The sequence below is a fragment of the Achroia grisella genome, unplaced genomic scaffold (genome assembly GCF_030625045.1).
Source record: "Achroia grisella isolate CSIRO2021 unplaced genomic scaffold, CSIRO_AGI_Agris_v1 utg146, whole genome shotgun sequence".
Classification (NCBI taxonomy): domain Eukaryota; kingdom Metazoa; phylum Arthropoda; class Insecta; order Lepidoptera; family Pyralidae; genus Achroia; species Achroia grisella.
Genome location: NW_026712636.1, coordinates 2,851,463 through 2,870,911, shown reverse-complemented (window position 1 = coordinate 2,870,911; position 19,449 = coordinate 2,851,463). Strand labels below are relative to the sequence as shown.

The window sequence follows — 19,449 nt, the reverse complement described above, 5'->3', positions numbered from 1 at the left end:
TCCCAAATAACCATAACTTATTCGGCTCAAAAGATTCTATTTTTCATCTAATCCAGCAATAAATGAAACGTCTTCGGAATTAGATCCGTTTTGTGCTACCATTGACGCAAATAAAGTCATATTAGGCAGTTTTAACACCATTAAGAACCGGTTCAATTTGAAAAATAAAATTCAAACAAATTTTACGCATGTACATAAACAAGAGTGGAACTCCAGAAAACATTCGAACCTAGATTTTTATGATAGTGTTTTGACTTTTAAATATTATTGTGTTGTTGATAATGTAATACGCATAATTGGTGATGGTTTCCTTAACTTGGTTATGCTTTAAATGATTGTATAAATTATGCAGTATTATGGCTGATGATATTTGAATATAAAGTGAGAGTTTTTCAAGCAAATGACTGCCGTGGTTAATGTTGTAACTATAGAGACAATATTTAATTCTCTTTAGATAAAATTTAGATATAGTTATTGACGGCCTCGGTAGTCTAGCCGTTTTGTACACCGCTTTACTTCAGATGGTCGTCGATTCAAATCCTCTTACTGAACATACATTTGTATTAATGATTGTTTGTATCGGTCTGGGTGTTTCCTATATATATGATTTATGTATTTCCTTTAAAATAATATTTGTATTAGCTCTGCTTAGCTTGGTACTAGGTGGCGTTTGTGTGAATTGTCCAGGGATATTAATATTATATTATATTAGTTTATACTTATAGTTTAGTATACCTTATGTATATAAAATATGGTTCAATATTGTTAGATCAACGGCGGATCCACGGGGGGACATAGGGGTCATGACCTCCCCCCCTGAGGTGGTTCCAGGACTTAGGAAGACCGCTAATTGTACATAATGATTTTATTTATATATTTTGACACCTTACAGATTTTATGTAACTACATACCTTCAATATTCAATTAATTTAATATAATATAATAACTTTGTACATTATTAAAATACCTACTTTTTACTTGTATCTATTGTTATCAAAATTAAATTATAAGTTCTTGACTTGACCACGACTATGTGACCCCCTCCTGGGGCCAAGGCTGGATCCGCCCCCATGTTAGATAAATAATATTAAGTTGCCTGTATTAATATCATTACATAGTATACAATAAAGTCGCTGTCGCTGTCTGTCCCTATGTATGCTTAAATCTTTAAAAATACGCAACGGATTTTGATGCGTTTTTTTAATAGGTCGATTGATTAAAGAGGAAGGTTTATATATATAACATATGTACACCCGTGGGAAGCCAGGGCGACTAGCTAGTCACCTATAATGGAAAGTGAAATACTCTGTTTAGGTCACGAAAGACTTCCATCGCATTTTTTATGATATCTCAGAAACTACTGATAAGGTCTTGATAAGAAAGAAAGAAAGAAAGAAGAAGAAGTAATATGGGATTATATGTATATGGGATCAAATAAGAAGTAGTAACTTGTAATACATGTACACCCGTGGAAAGCCGGGGCGAGTAGCTTGTAAATAAATAAAAAAGATTGCTTAGTGGTAATAAATCCTTTATATAATACAAAATAATCACAGTTCATCGTATCCATACTGGTATGCTAATATCTATTATATATATAGATAGTTATATGATTTCGAGTAGCAATATAGAGTAATATATTGGCTAGTTGGCGCTTGTATTATTAATTGTGTTAAATTTACATAATATTACGATTGTTGTGACGTAAATACACATTAACTATTTATACACATTATTAACATAGAACATGGGAACTAAAAGCATTTGAGTGTTCCAATATTGGGTGTATGTACTACCGAATTCCTCATTCACGAAGTATTAGGGAGTAGATAGATGTAACGGGTCATTATGATCATTAAATTAACTATTACTGTACATACATATTCATTTATTATTGTTTTATAATTAAACAACAAAGTAGACACTTTAAAAGGTATATGTTTTAATTAAATTCTATTAATATGTTATTTTAAATGTAAAAGTTCGTATATTTGGATGTTTATTGACGACGTTGAATAATTTTGAAGGTGTTTACAATTGTGGATACAAAGTTGCTATCAAAAAATATCTTCCAAAGTATCTCTATCGCTTACTACAAGTCTCCTACGAGTATACAGAAGATCTTTTTGGTAAAATTAAATGTCAATCAAGTCACCAAATAATCTATACATATAAATAAAATTGGAGTGTCTGTTTGTAATATTGAAATAACCGTTTTTGCATGCATATGAATATAAATACGGTACATACACCAAAATAACATTTTTTTTCTGTCTGTTCCGACTAATCTCTGAAATTGCTGGACCGATTTTAACGGGACTTTTTTGGTACCTGATGTAATAATGAATAACTTAGGCAACTTTTATTTTTAAAAATCTTTTATTTTAGAAATATAAAGTTAAATTCCATGCGAGCGAATACGAGGGTGCATCTAGTAATAAATAAAATCATACATAACACATACATCTGTACATAATATATATTGTATGACTAATGATTATGTTGTTTATATTATTGGTTGGATTGACCGTATCCTACATAATACGTACAGAGGATATTTTTTTTATTTATATAATTATATAGACCCGGTTAATTAACCGGGTCTAAACACGAACTGAAGAGCGGACTTCAGCTCAGTGACCACGGCTAGTGCAACATAGTCGAAACGTCGAGAGAGGAAAATATCTTTATTTGCCATGAAATTAGTTTGTGTTAAGACCCGGTTCATAATAAACTAATGTAAAATAATGTATGTATATTAAACACGAAAGTTTCAGGATATTTTTTTTTTCACAGAGGATAAATTTACATAAGTACAGATAAGATAATATTACACAACATAAGTAAAAACGTAAATAAATAACAATTGAGTTGTCCTGCCAAAAAATAATTCTATTGAAAGAAATTAAGAAAAGCGAATAACATGCCCCTACAAAATATAACGCCCAGCGAAAAGAAAAAATAAATAAAGTGAAATTAAATTAAGACTAATAAGACATTAATTATTCTTTATATATAAAATATAATTAAAGTCTATGCAATTAATTTTCATAAAATTAAATATTCTTAAACAATTCATAAAATTAAGAAAAAAAGAATTTTATTGACAATTGCGTTTGAGTAAATTTGAGTTGATAAATAGTAACAAGTAGTTGTAATAATATTAATTAAACAAAGTAGTAAAAATATTTATAAAATATACAAACATTCTATTTTTATATTATTTACAAAATTTAACAATATTTTTCTTTCAGAACTCTTCTTAAAATCTTACCCGAGGGGTTCTTAGGGATACTATCCAAAAATATAACCTCCTTAATTTTTTTATATGGTGCTACCCTTTCACTAACAAAGTTCATTATATCCTGCTCGGTCACATTACTGCCTTCTTTAAGAACGACGAATGCTTTAGGTCTCTCTCCTGTTAGGGGATCTGGTACCCCAGTGACCGCAGCATCCGCAACTGCTGGATATTCCTTCACCACGTTCTCCAACTCAGCAGGAGGTACTTGGTACCCTTTCACCTATAAAAATATAGTTATTAACATCTCATAAAATATTTTCTTCGATATTCTAAGCTTCGAAATGTTCTACAATAATAAAATTTTGTCCATAGAATTTATTAGCCACTACAGAATAATCATATTTATTATTTTTATATTTATCTTTTTATTCCTTCGTCGTCGTCACAAGAAGAACGATTAAGAAACTTGCGCGTATTTTTATTTTGGTTTTGGGCTATTGTCAGGTGCTAAGACCTGTGCCACTTCGATCTATTCAATCTCGCCCTTTTTCAAAGTTCGCTACCCGTAGACCTGTGAAGGACATGAATTAAAAGATATTCTTAGGAGCGATGGTTTTTATCTTCTCAGAACTTGCGTGTTGCTCTATTAAATAATTGTTAGAACTTAATTTTTTTTATTAAAATGTGTGAATACACACTGTGAGATAGCACTAATTTATTACAGTCAATATATTAGATACACAACCACCTCCAAAACCAACATAACAGAATCAACAGAATCTGAGAAACGAAACCGCGACCATCAGAAACAAGACGGAAACAAGCGGATTAGCCACTAGGCCACCAAGTTTAAATTAATAAATAAACATTAGCAGAATAATAAGAGCATATTTAAGAATAGAATAAGAATAACATTTATTTCGGAAAACTTAACTTCAGTAACATTTTATCTATGACTTCATACTAGCCTGTACCGTGGAAGTCAAAGAAAGTTTAACAGCCAAAGTTATATTTGTACGACGATCAGAGAGATGATAATAGTTTTGTGTATATATACTAGTAATACTGATAATAATAATAATAATCTCAGGACAATTCACACAGCGCCATCTATACCCAAGTTAAGCTAGCTAAAGCTTGTGTTAGGGGTACTAGATAACACATAGATATTTTTTTTGTAAATACATACATATTATACATAGAAAACATCCAGTTTGCTTCGGCAAACAATCATACTCATGAATACAAATATTTGTGCCGTGCGAGGAATCGAACCCGCGACCATCGGATGTAAAGCGATGTGCTAGACCGCTAGACCACCGAGGTCGTCGATATAATATATGACGAAAGATAATCATATCTAATAATTACATATGTATTTGTTAGTGCGCGAGTATTCGTGAGTGAGAATATATCTTAATCTTATAAATATAATAATCTAATAATATTATAAACGCAAAAGTTTATAAGTATGAATATTTGTTACACTTTCACGTAAAAACTACTGAACGGATTTTGATGAAACTTTACAGTAATATAGCTTATGCATCAGTATAAGAGATAGGCTACATATTTTATTGAAATGTAACGCGGGTAAATAGATTGTAAGCTAACATATACATTTTAGTTTACCTTTATAAGTTCTTTCAACCTGTCTGCTATAGTTACTAATCCAGCATCATCTATGCTCACCAGATCACCGCTTCTGTACCATTCGTTATCAACGAATACTTCTTTATTGGCTTCAGGGTTATTTTTGTACCCTTTCATTAGGTTTGGTCCTTTGATGAGTAACTCTCCTACCTGTTGTAGTAGTAATTTAAGCAAATTTAAAAAGAAATAATGAGTATTGTGTATCAAGACCAATCGTTGGACAATCTACTAGTGGTAGAAAAAAAACTGCTGTCACCTATCTACATTGACATCGCTGTTACTCCAGTCAGCTCGTGATCACGGCTAGTGCAACTTTTTCAAAACGTCGAACTAAGGTAAACATTTATATACCATAACATTATTCAAGTTAAGAGCCAGTTTAAAATATAAATAATGTATATCAAACACGAAAGTTTAAAAATAACTAACTTAATAAAGGTTTTGTATAATAAAAAAAAAATAATAATTTAAAAGAAATCTTCATCATTTTATTTTCTTGGCTTTTGAGCATTGTATTGTTTAGAATTGGTCTAATAATTGAAAAAAAAACATTCTTAAATTTAGTTCTAGGGTTAAACAGACAGTAAACAACATTAAACAGACAGCAGGTATGCTGTTAAAATAAGTTCTTTGTCTATTCTATTCTATTCTATATACATATATTTATTTATTAAAACATTAATATGCAAATACATAAATATAGATGCATATGGCGAGCTTGCTACCTTGAGGCATTTTCTCCTAGTATATATTATATAGATTTTTTTTTATTTCTTTAGTCTTAAACGACTTTATTTGCATTACTTTAGTACGACAATTTGTATGGAGAAATTGTTACGTTAATGACTCCATTAGCTCGTTTATTACATTTTTTTTATAGACAAATTGTTACTTTATTAAGAGAATTATATGAATATTTTTTACGTACCTCTCCTGGACCTAAGTTCTTGAGATCCGCATCAACGACTCTTAGTTGAATATTAGGTAAAGCAAATCCGGATGTCTCGTACTCCTTAGATCCTATCGGACTTATTGTTACTAGTGGAGAAGCTTCAGTCATGCCATATCCTTGAGTAAAATGAAAATCGTGCTGCAATTGTTTTAAAACATTAGTTTATAATTACTCGCTACTCGCCCCGGCTTTGCACGGGTGTACATGTATTATATATGTATATAAACCTTCCTCTTGAATCACTCTATCTATTAAAAAAATCGCTTCAAAATCCGTTGCGTAGTTTTAAAGATTAAAGCATACATAGGGACAGACAGACAGCGACAGCGACCTTGTTTCATAATCTGTAACGATGATCATAATGATAAACGCGAAAGTTTGTGAGTATGAATAGAATATTAGATGGACGGATATTTGTTACTTTTTCACGCAAAAACACCTGAACGGATTTTGATGAAACTTTACAGTAATATATCTCATACTTCAAAATAACACATAGGATACAAATTAAGATATATATCTTTTAATCTCTAGATAATCTCTCCTATTAGTAGATCAGAAGTAGAGTAGCAAAAGAGTAGAAATGATTAGTGTAGAAATAAAAATCTGATGCACACCTGATGGTATGTGATAACCGTCGCATATATCTACTTGAAAAACACTCATGCGTTGCCATTCTAGAAGATATCCTAGTCTTCTAGAATACTCATGCTGTGATTTCACAGTCTTATATATTTTTTAAAGTTCAAAATTATCTGAGTAAACACAAAAAAGGAAGTTCACGCTTTAAAATATTGATTTACGTTAGATTTTGTATTTTAAATTCCACCTCAGAAGGATATCCTTCTAGAGAATATCTAGAAATTAAAAGATAATCAGCTTTTTATTTCTCACTCAGCATTTCTACTCTACTACGTCTACTAATAGGAGAAGCCTAAGAGATTCAAATTGTATAGTATAAAATACATATATTATACCTTGACTTTAGCCAGTAGTTTATCTAAATCAACACGTGACAATGGTGCTGCTCCCGAAACTAGAACCCGCACCGAGTCCAAATGTTTATTGGTAGCTTGAGGGTGCGATCCAAGAAACAATACTGAAAGTAAAATAAAATTTATATAAAATTGTTATATGACTACTATTTACCCAGGTAGACTTTGTGTATATTTAAGCACATTAGTTGTGGTAATAGAAAAAAAGAAAGAAAGACTAGCAGTACCTGCGACTTCGTCCGCGTAAAATAGTGACCTTGATCAAATAATGAAAAAATATTTAATAATCTAACCCAGTAAAAGCCAAATAGAAATTTTTCATCGTTCTAGCTTAAAAAATTATACAACTCAATCAACAGTCTAAAAATTAGTTTCGGTTTAAAAATTACGATACTTCAATAAATATATATATGGTTTTAAACCATATAACACAATTTATATGTATAATTAAAAAATCACGGGATTTACCACGTTTTATATTTATTTGCTGAGTTTAAAAATACACGTGTAAACAGTAGTGAATATAAAGATGGTGGTAAGATCCCGTGATTTTTACTTCAATATAACTTTTTATGTCCCCATTCCACCCTTAACAAACCTATTTCTTTATTTATATTTACGACGATTCTTCCATACAACCTTTCACCTCCCCTTTCAACCCTTTTTTCGCATTAAAAAGTAACCTATGTCCTTTCTCACGGTTTAGATTATTTGTGTACCAAATTTCATTTAAATCTATCAGTAGTTTTGGCGTGAAAGCGAGACAGACAGACAGAGTTACTTTCGCATGTATAATATTAGTAAGGATAAATAATGATTTAAACAGAATTTAATTTTGAAATTCTTAATAGAATACTATTCTTCTTATTCTTCTCTAATTACATTATTTTCCGTTGCCTTTTTTCTATTCTGTCATGCCTATCACTAGGCATATGCTGCGGAAATTAAACCGCTGCAGCACTGTAAAGCTTCTATTCTGCGAAAGCCATTGTGTAACAACAGAGACGACAAAGCATAACAGAAATAGGTTTTTCGATAGATTTTCCTTTGCAGAATGCACTACAGTTTATTTCTAGACTTTCTTAAAATACAACGTCTATTCTCGTTATATTTTTAATTGCAAAATATGGCAAGATACAAAGACGGAGACATAATTTATTTGTTTATATAAACTGAATTAATAATTACTAGCTGTGCCCGCGGTTTCATCCGCCTGAAATTCATAGCATATGTGTTATTCAAGTGTATAAGCTGTTACTTTTCTATTATTAAAAGTGGGTTTGCGCTTGGTCTTACCTCATCTAATGGTAAATGACAAGACCTAGGATATAGCGCGCTTACCCAGAAGAAATCTATTCAACATAGACTTAGAGAATCCGGGATTCTATTCCTCCAGGAAAATAAAATCTGGAAGTGTGTTCCACTCTTTGGCAGTGCGTATTAGAAACAGTAAAGTTTTATCAGAATCCGATAAGTAGTTTTTGGGTCCACTCCACGAGTTTACAAGAATGGCAGCCAGTAGAAACATATTGCGAGATATCGTACGGCGGATGACAACCTCATAGATGTCGACCACGACTTATTGAAAATGTAAAGTTATATACTGTTTTAAACTTGACATACCCCACTACACGTTTTATATTTATTTAAGCGACCACACGACCGTTCTCTCAAATATCGAACTTATATAAAACGAAAATGTATTTTTAAATTATACGTTATACCAAATTGAGAAGAAGTTTATGCGTGAAAAATTAATAAAAATACTTACCCATAGGAGGAGCTAAATAAAGGATATTAATTTTAAATTCTATTAATGAATCTAGAAACGCATCGGGCTGAAATTTAGGTAACGTGACGATCCTCAGACCAGCTGCCAAATTTTGTAGCGTTACAACTGATAAACCGTATACGTGGAAGATTGGCAACACCGCCAGTACCGAATCTTGATTAGTTTCTGAAAAGTAAAGAAAAAACTTGTTATTTCCTTTTCATACTAGAATCATAATTTCTTTTTTCGGACTACTCTAACACTTTTGGCTGCAGTTGACCTTGACAGCTTCACCGGACGAATACGAAGAAAATTATGGTATGTAATAATTCATTCCTCAAAAGTGGTAACCGAGATTTCATCAAAAGAGCCATCTATTGACGATAAATCAAACGACAACAGTAAACCTCTATAGCGCCATCTGTTATTTTATGAATGAACTAATTCATAGAATTATAGGTGGCGCATTGAAACTTATTACCTAAAACGCAAGTGACAACCGCGATACTACTTTTGCATTGTTAATCCGATGGACTAAAATGCCTAAACTAAGACTGCCTTACCTCATCCTACAAGTTGAGGGTTTGTTTCTGTAGGTAGTTTGCTTTTTAAGATTTTTTTTATTTTTTATAAAGTCTATGCGGTATAACATACCTATATATTTTATATGCTATTGAAATGGTTTTATAAGCATTTGTCACATGACAACAATATTTAAACTATGTATTAATATTCAGATATTCGTATCTTTATCGACAGGGAATTCATCCCCACACACTGGAACCTAAGTGGTCTCGGACAGTGCGGTTTCAGAGGAGATTCCTCACGCGTACACTTAGATTGAGGAATGAACTACCTGTCGAGGTTTTCTCACGAGACTACAGCATAGGGTTTTTCGAGAAGGGTATTTTAAGGTTTCTTAAGGGTCGACAACGCGCACTTGACACCCCTGGTATTTCAGGCGTCCATAGGCTACGGTAACCATTTACCATTAGATGAGCCGTATGCTCGTTTGCAATCTACGTGGTAAACAATCTTTATTATTTAATCACTATTTTCTGATTAGAATACATCTCTAATCATAGTTCTAGTATTTTCTTATACAACTATCTTCCACGATGCGCCTCGCGTGGAAAATGTCTATATTACTCATCGATAACATTGCTTCTACAGATAAATTATTTTCTTTATCGGTCAAGTATGTTTTTTAGTTTTCCATTACAAACAAACAAACTACATATCTAATCATTTCTCTTTATAACGTATATTTAGCGTAATTAATCCCTATTTCGGCCTTGGTCACCACTTGCGAACTGCTTAAACGATTTAAATCATATTTTTTGTTGTTTATCTAATTTTTTATATATTATTGTGTTATGACACACTTATCTTCTGTATGCAGAATGAATAATTAAAATAATTACATAGAAAACAGGAAAATTTCTACTATTGTACATTCCGTCGGATCAGTCAGTACCATTAAGCAGCAATTAGTCTTCAGGCGCTCCATGACTCATTCTATAGGTTCGTCCCACTGCACTTGCCTTTATTTCGTTATTTGTTAAGTTGTCATGGCCAGCTACGACCAACAGACTTTTTTTTTCGGACTACTCTAATGCTGTTGGCCGCAGCTGGCGTATGGGCGATGCAGATGGCAGAAAGCCAACTCCTGCCTGACGGATACGACGACCAACAGCATTAGAATAGTTCGACAATTTAAAAAATAAAAAAGAACTAGCACCTTATTCTTAAGAACACAAATACAACCAATGCAAACTTATTTCAATTATTAACCGTGTTTTAACACGAATAATTTTATGCCGAATAAAGGTATTTACCTATCTCGACGTATCGAGTAGGTTGCACTAGCTGTCAGTCAGCTCGTGACCACGGTTGCACTTACATCGTTTGTATTTCTATTTCAGTCAGATCGTGACCACGGTTTTAAAATATTCAGTCAACTCGTGACCACGGTTGCACTTACCGATCTCGACGTTTCGAGTAGTAGCCGTCAGTCAACTCGTGACCACGGTTGCACTTACCGATCTCGACGTTTCGAGTAGGTTGCACTAGCTGTCAGTCAGCTCGTGACCACGGTTGCACTTACCGATCTCGACGTTTCGAGTAGGTTGCACTAGCCGTCAGTCAGATCGTGACCACGGTTGCACTTAACGGTCTCGACGTTTCGAGTAGGTTGCACTAGCCGTCAGTCAACTCGTGACCACGGTTGCACTTACCGATCTCGACGTTTCGAGTAGGTTGCACTAGCCGTCAGTCAGATCGTGACCACGGTTGCACTTACCTATCTCGACGTATCGAGTAGGTTGCACTAGCCGTCAGTCAGATCGTGACCACGGTTGCACTTCTCGACGTTGTAGGTTGCTAGCCGTCATCAGCTCGTGAAATTTGATTTACGTTTTATTATTAGTCATCGTGACCACAGTTGCACTTACCGATCTCGACGTTTCGTGTAGGTTGCATTAGCCGTCAGTCAGATCGTGACCACGGTTGCACTTACCGATCTCGAAGTTTCGAGTAGGTTGCACTAGCCGTCATTCAGCTCGTGACCACGGCCAGTGTAACCTAATAAATACCTTCATTTGCCGTAAAATTATTCGTGTTAAGAACCGGTTAATAATTCAAATAATGTATATTAAACATAAAGTTTAAAAATCACTAATGCAAACTTACCTGTCGTATATGAATACAATCTCATATCCGTAGTTTGCTGTTGGAAATTTGCTACCAGACATTTATTTGTTAACTCCACGCCTTTGGGTAGACCAGTAGTTCCACTGGAATATGGCAAAAACGCTACATCGTTTGTATTTCTATTTACTTCTTTTAAAATATTTAAATCAACGTGATTATCTTCTACCAGTTCTCTATAAGAGACCGTACCATCTGGTAAATCTTGGTTTACGTTCACAGCTATTATGGGTATGCTCAATTTCGCTAACTCCAAAGCTTTTCTAACTACTGGAACTAATTCTGGAAGTGTTATCATTAGTTTTGCTTCAGACAATAGCAATTGACGTTGTACTTCATCTGGAAATTTGATTTATTTTATTATTATATCTAGAGGAAGACATTGTATAAAGTTATCTGCATTATTACCTCAATTTAACCTAATTCGATCGCTAACAGCTTGTTTTGCTTTGTTATTAGAATAAAGTACGGAATACTGGCTAGAACTCTAATAAAAATTGAACAACTGTAAAATAGTCAGATGGACTTCAAAATATATTTTATGGCTAGCTGTTCCCGCTACTTCGTCCGCGTGGAATTTAACTTCAACTTTGTATATATAATGTTTGTATATACAAGTTATTGATATAATATTAATACGTTTTATATAAACTTGTCCATATGATAGCATTTTCCACTAACTGACTTGCGTGACTCTCCACATTTCATGAGGTTCTAGTCATTTCAAGTAACATTTTCATGGCTGGCTTAAGTAGTGGATATTATATCATATAAGTTAGCAATGAACTATTAAGTTTTATATTCTCGACTGGCAAATAATGTCCTATTTTAGATATTTTTTATCTTTGTTAGTCGTATTAGTGTTTGATAATATAACTAATCCATAATCCGTGCAATAAATGCGAAAAAAGCCTAACGATTATACTAGCGGTTCTTTATTAATATCTTATTATTATTTATTTACTTAAGAAAAGGGATTTACTATATCTAGAACCTACAGCATGGGTTTTTTCAAGAAAGGTATAAAGGTATCTTAAAGCAACTCACACTTGACACCTAGGGGTGTCAAGTGTGAGTTGCTTTAAGATACCTTAAACACTAGGGTGTTTCAGACATCCGTAGGTTAAGGTAATCGTTTATTATCGTATGGATTATTTACCACCATTGTGGTATAAAAACTGAGCGGCTGCCTACGTGCGGTTAATTAAAGTGAATGACTAGCGTTCTTACAACCTAGCGAAAGATCGACTGTATTCCCCCATTCTTAGGATAATATATAAATAACTAGCTTTCCCCTGGTTTCACCCGGGTGTACGTGTATTATACACATAAACATTCCTCTTGAAGAACTCTATCTATTTAAAAAACCGCTTCAAAAGTTTTAAAGCATATATGTATAGGGACGGACAGACAGCGACAGCGACTTTGTTTAATACTATGTAAAGATTATAAATAAATAAATAAACCCGGACAATTAAGACAGTGCCATCTACTCCCACGGTAAGCAGAGCTTGTGTTATGGGTACTAGGTAACTGATATAAATAGTTAGATATTGTTTTCTAAATACATACATACTTTATATATATAGAAAACACCCATACTCATAAAAACAATCATACTTATGAATACAAATGTTTGCACCGTGACAGGAATCGAACCGACTATCGAAAGTAAATCGGTATTAATATCTTTTGATATAAAATACTTACAAGCTGTGTATATAGGATTGTATGTGGTAACAATACCACCAGCATTGAGTATTCCAAACATTACAGTTGGATATTCTGGTATATTCGGCAGCATGACACCAACAGCGTCGCCATCTTGAATGTTAAATTTTCTTCTAAGACTTGCACCTAGCACCTGACTCTGTTTGTATACTTGTTCGTATGTGTAGTTTCTTTTTGTAACTGCACATATCTGTAAAATATTTGACGATAATTTTTTATCTGTATATTAATATGTAAACAAAATCTTTGAACCACTTTTTACGAAAATTGCGTGGACGGTAGCAGTGTGAAATTTCGGACACTCATCCTCATCCTTACCAAAGTTATAAATGCGAAAGTAACTCTGTCCGTCTATCTGTATGTCTGTTTGTCTGTCTCGCTTTCACGCCAAAACTACTAAACCGATTTAAATGAAATTCGGGAAAGGAAATAGGCTACTTTTTAATGCGAAAAATGGGTTGAAAGGGGACATGAAAGATTGTATGGAAGAATCGTCATTTTTAAAACGCTTTAAACTTATTTTTCTGGCTGTTGATTAAATACAATTAAATATAACATTCAGTTTATAAAAATGTTACCCTCAAGGGGGTAAAATAAAATAAAGGATGAAAGATTCCATGTAAATTCGTAATTTTTGGAGATGGAACGATGAAACTTTTTTATTTGATTTTTATTGGGTTAAATTATTCAATATTTTTTCATTATTTGATCAAGGTCACTATTTTTTAAGTCGAAGTCGCGGGCACATCTAGTATTTTATAAAAGCAGAATGGTAATATTTTTAAAAATTATGCATTAAAAATAGATTAAATCAATAAAAAAAACATTGCACACACTACCGTGAACATACTCTTACCAATTGACAAATCAATTGGTAAAATCTGTGATCAAATTTCCACCACTGAGCGACCACATGTTAAATCACCACCAATGTAGACTTTGTTAAAAGGGCTTTTGTCTCTCCTATTTCAGCCGCTAAATAGCTTGTTTTATTACTATACTGTGTTTAGCTTCAATGGTTACTTTATCGAACTATTCTAATGCTGTTAACTACGGCTTCACAGAACGATATGGAGCATATGGCAGTCCAAACCCGCGGAAGGACTTATGGAGCGACTAAAGGCCCGCTTGACAGATACGACTTTAGTCTGAGTGCACCGCTTGGGATGCCAACCAAAATAAATAATAAATCTTTATTTGCCACTAAACTAATAATTTCAGGACAATTCACACAGCGCCATCTAGACCCATGTTAAGCTAGCTAAAGCTTGTGTTATGGGTACTAGATAACTGATAAAATTTTTTTCGTAAAAACATACATATTATTCATAAAAACACACAGACCGACACAATCATACTCATGAATACAAAAGTATGTGCCGTGCGATATTATTCATTAAAAAGGCCGTTAAAATGCTTTAATATTAATGTTAATTACAGCAAATAACATATTAGACAGAATATTTTTTTTTAACTTAAATGATATTAAAATAGCAATATATTTTTGTATTCATACAACAGAATATTTTTTTCGTTTAAAACTTATTTTTAAAATTTTGAGTCTAACGAAACTAATTGTAATGGGACAGTATCGTCAGTTAAATAGAAAAATGGCAGTATTCAAATTGTATATACAAGACAAGCACTTAAAGTTTTTTTTTTAATTTATATAAATTATTTTTCCATTTAAAGTTCTAAATTTACACAGAAGTATTATAAGTATATCATTTTAAAAGTATTTAGGTAATGATTAAGACGGCGTGGTTAATTTAATTGACTTATATAAAAGGAGGCAATTCTAGCTTCTAATTTTGAAAAATGACATTTTTCTTTTTAAGCGACGATATATTTTACAATTACAACTCGTGTAGACTACTTATTTTTATCTAAAATAAAATATCAATTTATATATTCAAGAAATACCTGCTAGACAAATACGATCAGATATGATCATGAATACATTTTTTTTTGTATTATGCGTGTTTTGACCTTGCAAGCAATAGGTGAGGCAGCCTGATCGACACAGTTAAATTAACCTCGAGTTAAAGTAAGAATGCACAGAATAAAATAAAACAGAGACACAGTTTTAGTATAAAAAAATATAATTTATTTTTTATAACTTTATTCAAGTGGGTTTATTACAGACTCTTATGATATGTCAAATCTACCGTCAGTTCGGAATGATTTCGAGATGAGAAGAATTGACAAGAAACTCAGCTCGTATTATTTTCAAATAAATGTTGTACATGTTTACAATAATACAGATTCATTATAAATTCAAATTTGAGAGAATAGAGTCACCACTCTAACACAGTAATATACCTGAAACGAAAGGCGCTAAACATGTAAAACTGGTAGAGCTCACTGTGTGGAAAGAAGTACACCTAAAAACCATGCAATAAAAACAAATAGATATTACTAACAACTAAAATAATTAAAGAAAAATTGCCTTGTATGCCATTTATACGCGGTCGAAATGGGTGCGAGAGGTATACCAGCGAAATCTCTCTACAATCTTCTAATAGATCTTGGACTGTCTAAAACTGCTAGAGTTCTATGTTCTATCTAGAAATGTATGCAATTCATTCTTCATATTTTATCACTATTTAAACCTTCCCTGGACTACCACAATATTTTTAGACTAAAATTAATCAAATCGGTTCAGCCTTCTCGATTTTTAGCGAGACTAACGAACAGTCATTCATTTCTATATATATATATCATGACAGCCTCGGTGGTCTAGTGGTTTAGCACACCGCTTTACTATCCGATGGTCGTGGGTTCGATTCCTCGCACGGTACAAACATTTGTATTCATGAATATTATTGTTTGTATCGGTCTGAGTGTTTTCTATATATAATATGTATTTATTTACAAAAAAATATGTATCCATGTATTTATATCATTTGTCTAGTACCCTTCACACAAGCTCTGCTTAGCTTGGGACTAGATGGCGCTGTGTGAATTGTCCTGAAATATTATTATTGTTATTATTATATGTGTAGATAGATTTAGATATGTACCAATTTTTTTATACAACATCATTAAATAATATTAATGATACAGTGATAAACTGTTTAAGAGATGCTCTTATTAGACCAAGATATGAAATGTATCTATGTACAAATAGTGTTGAATGTGTTTTTATAACAAAAAACTTGATTTATCTATTCCGCACTTTGTACCTATGTATTTGTTAGTGTATTCTAATAAGATGAATAATTCATTGTACACTGTAGCTACCTTTTTTTTTTTTTCGGTCTACTCTAATGCTGTTTATACATTTTTATAACACTGTTGACAACTCGCCCGACGGAGCGCCATCTAGTCGAACCTCGGCTCAAGATCCCCGTTTGAATTGGACAGAGCTTGAGTGTGTTGTAGCTACCTAAGTTTTTATACATTTTAACTTTTGACAATTAGCACAGCGCCATCTAGTCCCAAGTTAAGCAGAGCTTGCGTTATCAGTACTAGACAACAGCAATATAAATAGATATATATTTTTAAATAGATACATAATGTACATTAACAATTCCCAGACTGATACTTTAGTATGATTGAATACGAATGTTTGCACAGTGCGAGGAATCGAACTCGCGACCACCGAATGTAAGAAATAAAAAAATAAGCATGTAGAAGTCGAAATATACTTTAAATATATTTATACTAACAGAATAGGCATACAATCATACGTATGAATATAAATGTTTTTCACCGTGCGTGGAATCGAACCCGCGACCACTGAATGCAAGAATTATAAAAATGAGCGTGTAGAAGTAAAAATATATAGATATATACATGTACGTATATACATATACCAGAAAATACCTATTCCAATACATATAAATATTATAAACATAAACAGTTTACTCTGTGGTACTTCCTCTCTACCATAAGTTACATTGTCTGTGGTTATTTGTTATTACTATTTTGAATAGCGTCTAAAAATAAAAAAAACTATAAACATAACGTTTTAACTGGATTATAATATTATAACATCAAGCTCTCGACGTTGTTACAAAAGTATAAATAACCTAATCACGTGATAATCAGCAAATATCCCGTTATATAATACATAATAATCTACAATAAACAAATACATTATTTTAACGCCTTACTTACCGTTGCTGTTTTAGTTGGGTATTTATCTAGCACTTGCCATACATATTCCGCAATGGTTACGTCCGGAACAACAACATCTTTGAATGGAGACTTCACTATTTTCTCATCATTCCACACGTGGTTCTTCCTTGCTAACACACCAAATATATTATTATTAACTTTATTGTATACATTCCTTAAACGGAACCCTTGTTTTATTGACATATTTGATATACAAACAGAACTTCCAACATGTGTTCGCTATGCGCAAACAATAAGGCGAATGTTACATTAGCGTTTACAAAACAGGTTGTTACGTAATTATCATAACATGATACAGCGATAAATGTAAATAAATACACGCGTAGGTACTGTCTTTACTAGGTATGATTATTTTTTTATGCGTATAGTGATATGTAGTACAGATAACTAGACTAAAAACTATATAAATGAATAGTAAGAGGCCTATCACGTACGCATTGTATTATAGCAGCTGAATAAATAATTTCAATGTCATTGCTTTGTCTTTATCCCGTTATTTGTAATCGCTGTAAGTCAGCTTCCACTGATACTAACGCTGTTATTTTTTTTCGGACTACTCTAATGCTGCAGGCGTATCATGAGCTCTTATTCCCATTCAGTTTACGACTTAAACTGAACTGCATGGAAACTGACTGGATTTTAAACCAGAAAAAAGACACATAAACATATATTTGAATGAGTACACTGTTTACTTAAAAAAACGAGATTAAAGGCACCTCTTAAACTACGTATAAATTGCTCAGAATATATCAATCAAGGTATATCAAGAAAATGAATATATCAAGGTATCAATTTATACGTAAAATTGATACCTTACAGTATAAATTCTGGGCAAAAGGGGCTGACTCAGCTGATGCTGTGACTGTAACGTTTACACGTACGCTGTACAGCGCTGATTTATCCTTCTTAAAACCTGAACAAAACTTTCGAAGCAAACTGCTTAGAGACAATTTTTTTTTTCGTATTCCAAACAACCTAATGTGCACGTATGTTTGTCTATTATAAATGGGAATCAAAGTTTTTGGAACAGCAGGTTGCATTTTTACCATTACCAACCTGCTAGAAAGGACCTTCGACAATACTGGCTACCAAGAAAAAGTATCGCCACTTAAAATTAGAAAAAATGATTCAATTTAAAATTAGAACTGCCGCAATAACTACGGTCCGAATTTATTATTTTGAACTAGAAATAATTGAACTAATTTTAGTGTAAATACTACCGTGTTATTTTTTGTTTCGATTAGGCTTAGTCATTACATAGTATAAAATAAAGTCGCTGTCGCTGTCTATCCGTCCCTATGTATGCTTAAATCTTTAAAACTACGCAACGGATTTTGAAGCGGATTCTTTTAATAGATAGAGTGATTTTAGAGGATGTATATATATATATATATATAATACATGTACACCCGTGCTAAGTCGGGCGAGTAGCTATTATATATAATATATATTATATAAATAAAATAATTATTATTTCCAGTACATTTTTTATTTACGCATAATATCTTTTATAGTAATATTTTGTTCGATAAGATCGACATACAATGGTTGGCACAATGCTTAATCTATTCCTATTTTACAACCTCAGTACCTAACTTTACTCCATTTTTCTTATAATCTCATAATCAAATTAATTATTCATGTAGGACATTTTAGCCGCTTATGATACTACCAAAGCCACAAATATTATTTATAGGAAATATATAACTAATATCATATATTTCATATAAATATATAATAAAAAAATTAAAAAGGCATAGTATTCTGATGGAATTTCAAACATACAAGCTGGAAAACATTTATTACCATTAAACATTTTTAATATGTCTTAACAGATATGTTTTATATGTTTAACAAACTAATATATTTCATATATATAATTAAAAAAGTCAGAAATTTCTGATGACATTTCAAACATGTTCTAAAACTTTGATTACTTTTAAACATTTTTTATACGTCTTAATATAAATATTTACCTCTCGCAACTAGTGCAATCTACTCAAATCGTCTTAAGAGAGACATACCTTATAGTCTATAAAATTATTGTGTTGTACAACATGATTTTATAAGAGCACCAACCGAGTTTATTGCTCATTTTTCTCGGTTCATACAGCATTCCAACTGTTAACAGAATAAAAATAAATACAGCCAGTATTGCAACAAGCAATCTTTCACAGATAGCATGGAAAATAAAATGAGAACAGAAAAAAATATTATATTATATAAACATCTATAAAGCAGCCTCACATTG

At 32.3% G+C, this 19,449-nt stretch overlaps 1 protein-coding gene across 1 annotated transcript; it reads right to left on the bottom strand.

The window, feature by feature from the left end:
• Nucleotides 1–2,798: 2,798 nt before the first annotated feature.
• Nucleotides 2,799–17,413, bottom strand: LOC131855605 (uncharacterized). The gene is made up of 8 exons (XM_059206891.1): nt 17,178–17,413; nt 13,035–13,245; nt 11,307–11,663; nt 8,616–8,801; nt 6,827–6,948; nt 5,826–5,987; nt 4,877–5,047; nt 2,799–3,524 (listed from the first exon to the last, which is right to left on the bottom strand). Exons 1-8 carry the CDS (start codon nt 17,379–17,381, stop codon nt 3,234–3,236), a joined length of 1,704 nt encoding a protein of 567 aa, XP_059062874.1. The 5' UTR covers nt 17,382–17,413; the 3' UTR covers nt 2,799–3,233.
• Nucleotides 17,414–19,449: the final 2,036 nt, after the last annotated feature.